The sequence below is a fragment of the Amphimedon queenslandica genome, unplaced genomic scaffold (assembly GCF_000090795.2).
Source record: "Amphimedon queenslandica unplaced genomic scaffold, v1.1 AMPQUscaffold_12933, whole genome shotgun sequence".
Lineage (NCBI taxonomy): Eukaryota > Metazoa > Porifera > Demospongiae > Haplosclerida > Niphatidae > Amphimedon > Amphimedon queenslandica.
The window spans coordinates 32,391-36,994 of NW_003546831.1; the positions used below are offsets into that span (position 1 = coordinate 32,391).

Below are 4,604 nucleotides of genomic sequence, written 5' to 3' on the forward strand. Positions count from 1 at the left end.
ATTTAGTATAGAATTGGTACTTTTTAATAATTTTAGCTATTTTTCCTATGATTCTTTCTTTATTACCAACTTATTTCAGAGGAAAAAAATTTGGGGTATAGTTACCCTTTAATACAATAACTGAATCAATTTTACTTAAAATACATTTACATGTACATATGCCTTTGATCTTCAGAGACTTCATGCTATTGATGTACATTAGGCCAGAAAAAATCATTTTTAAGTTCTTTACTAAACCACATTATGTACATGCAACCATACTCAGTATTACATGATTATTACTATTATTAATATTATTGTATTTTATTAGTTGTTGGAGTGTATTCTGAATTGGACCAAGTGATGGCGAAATCAATAATATTCCATACATATATTCAACTGCTAGCAAGAATAATACTGATACTCAAATTCAGGTAAATATATATTTTCTGATAATGATGATGAGTGAAAGGTCATTAGGAGGACTTATATTCTTTTAGTATATACAATATAATGAGAAGTTATTTAGACAGTACTGTATAATAATATATAGTCTATAGCGTATATACAGTGGGTTGGTGGGGCAAACCTCAGTCCATTCACTATAAACTATCAATCCATACAATGATATCCTGTTATTATTATAAACCATACAATACAGTACTGACTCATCTATAACACTATATTCACATACCAATGCATTGAGATGTTATGATAAACTTACATGTTTCAGGTGTGGCAAGTGAGTCAGTTTATACAGTATAAACTGTTCTTATTCCATTTACTGATAATGGCTACTACTGCTGGTGTCTACTGGTGTCTTGTGTTGACTGGATGTATGAGTATTGTTGAATCTAGTGAGTTTATTAATGTATGTAGCATAATTATCATCATGTTGTTATATATAGCTTTAACATATGAGCAGTCTCCTTCTCCTATTGTGTGTCCTGGAGATGAACTAGTGTTTACTTGTGTGACTGTTGGTACTGGATCTGTTAGGTGGAGAATAAATGGAAATGATGGACAAACTCTCTTACTAGATAGAAATACAACTCCAACAACACTTGGCAGTTTTTCACTAAAAGTAACACAGTTTGATGAAATGGCAAACAGGATAGCTAGTACAGCAACTAGTGAATCTGCTCCAGTATCATTAAATGGAACTAGTGTTGATTGTGCTGAAGGATTAGCAAAACCATTTGAAAGAAAGTTTATTAATTATTCAGGTATATTATCAATAAAATAATAAATTATATGTCTTTTTTTGTTCTTGTGAAAGCAGGTCCACCTCCAGCAGTTACTAATATAAGTATTGAAGCAATTCATAATGATTCATTATTCATCAATTGGACATCTTCAGGATTATGTATAAACAATTATATTGTTAATATTAATGGTAACAATATTAATGAATACAACGCTACTGCAAGCAACACTGATATAACACTGTATACTCTTATTATTGGTACTAATTATTCATTTATTATTATTCCTATTGATACTATTGGAAGAGAAGGACCTCCTTCATCATTAATACAGTATATATGGAATGGTAAGTACTATACACACACACACTCATTGTATTTCTTATAGTACCAGCTCAAGTTGTTAATATTAGTTGGGATCAGATATCAACTGATACTATTACAATATGGTGGAATAACACTCAAATGCAAGTATGTTAAGAGTTACAATATTATAATAGTATGCATATTAACAAGAGTTTAACAAGAGTGGATAATTATCTACTCTTGATATCAATAATATTTAGGAATATTCCATTATACCAGTTCCTCCTATTCAGTATTACATTATTAGTGTATACAATACATCAAACAGTATTATATACACTAATAATACTACTAATACTAATATTACTATCACTGGACTACCTCTTACTGATACAAGCTACACTGTTAGTATCATTCCTGTTAATATTATTGGATATGGACCATCAGCTACTGTTAATGGTATTAACAGTTGATTTTAAGAACCCATCAATTGTTGTCATTAATAGTCAGTGTAACTGTTACTCCTACAGTGACCACTAGTTCAATTACTAATGTTCCATCATCAGGTCTGTACAGTTAATTCATTATTCATTAGTACATGATATATTGTATACTATTATTAGTTACATTAACTACTGATATTAGTACCAGTACATCAGTTACAGTTATATTATCTACTTCAAGTAAGTGCTAGCTTTATTCTATTAATTAATTATGGCAGTAACAGTTACAGTGTCTTCAACAATTCATGAACAATCATCATCTTCCTTTATTTCAGCTACTAGTACATCAACTGGTACTACTAGTATGAGTACATCAGTTTCATCAACAACTACTGTATCAACTACTGTTGCTGGTTCTAATGCTGTTCCTATTATATCAGGAGCCATTGGAACAGTATTTGTTATAATAATAATTATTATTATTATATTGGTGTTAGTGATACTGGCAATCAAGAAACAAAGAAGTAAGTTCGATTACTATAATCACTTTTAATTATTGCTATTTTGCTATGCATACAGGAAAAAAATATAAAATATCTAAAAAGCAAGTTTACATCTATATTTATGTATTCATGTATCATCAAATCCACAGTAGAGCTAATGCAGCAGTTACTCCAACATATGATGAGATCATTGTTAAACCAACTACTACTGCTGGAGTACCAATATATGATACACCAATGGAACTACAGGCTAATACTGCTTATGGACCTGTGATTAATAAAGATATAATTAATGTACATAATAATGATGCATATGGACAAATTATGATGTAATTATTTTTATAATGAACCACTTGTTGTTTTAATAAGTGTGTTTACAGGATGAGCAGCCTATAGTACAAAATTGGCACGATCACTAACATTAACTCAAACTTTCTACATAGTTAAGGACATCATTTGTATCATAAGTATATCTATTTCCTCCCACTATTGATAGCATAAAAGATCTTTGGCTAAATTTTGAGCAAATTAAAAAAGTCATTAAAGTTCAAAATGGGATCAAAATCAGCTCAAACGTGACACACATCATAAGAACATGTATATTTTACAACAACAATAAAGAATATTAACTGTTATGAAGTATATAAAAAGGTGAACTCATTTTGGTTACATATAACCAGATAATTCATTAATTGATCATCATAATGCATCAATGAACAATGATGTAATTTGCTCCTTGTCCTGTTCTTACTTTTAGCCATGCATGCAGTGTGTAGATTAAAGCTTTTAGCTGTTTAAAATCACTTCTCATAACATGTTAAGTAAATCATTTCATTATGAACTTAGTATTATACTCCACTAATTAATTCTTGTATGCATGTTGTTGTGAATAACTCTTATTTCTAGTTTCATTGTTATTGTCAATTACTTACAATAAACAATACATTGTTTATTGTAAGTAATATGAACTTAATCACAATAACAATAGCTAATGGTATACTATTGCATGTACTTTACAAAAACACTCAAGTTATTGCCTGGCCTGTATCATTATCAACAAAAATAGTAATAATAATTGCTATTATACTATCATGGGTGTCTATTATAAGTGGGACCTCTGTAATATTCTCTCATATTCTCATTTGCTATGTCAGTACAGTTTTGTTTGTGATTTGTCAATGAATGTGTTACCACAGGTATGTATAGATCTAATATGCACCTGCATGACCATGCAGTTATTCAAGGTGTGGTTGTATAAAACATCATCATAAACAGTTTATTGTTTATTCTATAAACTGTTCAGCTCTTATTTCTCTTATATTAATGGCTGCTACTGCTGGTATCTACTGGTGTCTTGTATTGGTTGATCTTATTGTATTATCATCTGCAGCAACATTGAATCAAACCTCTCCATCTTATACTCCAGTGTGTCCTGGTAATGAACTAATGCTGACTTGTACAACTTATAATACTGGACTTACATTCTGGAAAGTACCTCAGGCTGGTCTTCAACAGTCTGAATCAGAACTAATACCAAAGTTTGGTACAGTTATTGCTGGCCTTATTCTTAATATTACTAAGAAGGAAGGTACTACAGTAACATCTACTGGTACATATCAGTCAATAAATGAATCACTGAATGGATCTGTGGTTGGGTGTTCTGGCTCATCAACTGATATTCAACTATTTGCTAATTTTACTATCAATATAAGAGGTTAGATACTATAATAATTATATATAATAATAATGATGATAATAATAATAGATCTGGATCCACCAATAGCTGTTAATAACATTAGTATAAATCCAATTAATAATAATATAATATTTATTGATTGGTTGCATCAGAATCAACAGAACATACAATGTATAGACCATTATAAAGTTGTAGTTAATGACAGCAATGAACCATCTTCTCAATACAACTACAGCACTACTGGAAACAATCCTAATATAACAATTACTTCTCTTATTATTGGTACTAATTATTCATTTATTATTATTCCTATTGATACTATTGGAAGAGAAGGACCTCCTTCATCATTAATACAGTATATATGGAATGGTAAGTACTATATACACACACACACTCATTGTATTTCTTATAGTACCAGCTCAAGTTGTTAATATTAGTTGGTATCAGATATCAACTGATACTATTACAATAT

General features: G+C 29.9%; 1 protein-coding gene across 1 annotated transcript in view; it reads left to right on the forward strand.

Moving 5' to 3' along the window:
* The first annotated feature begins 1,622 nt into the window (after window positions 1-1,622).
* LOC109586152 (uncharacterized serine-rich protein C215.13-like) overlaps window positions 1,623-4,604 on the forward strand; it is an 11,897-nt gene continuing 8,915 nt past the window's right edge. Inside the window, exons 1-2 of the mRNA XM_020002327.1 lie at window positions 1,623-1,655; window positions 1,751-1,949. Coding sequence (XP_019857886.1) covers window positions 1,650-1,655; window positions 1,751-1,949 — 205 coding nt within the window. The 5' untranslated portion in view covers window positions 1,623-1,649. The remainder of the gene's footprint in view (window positions 1,656-1,750; window positions 1,950-4,604) is intronic.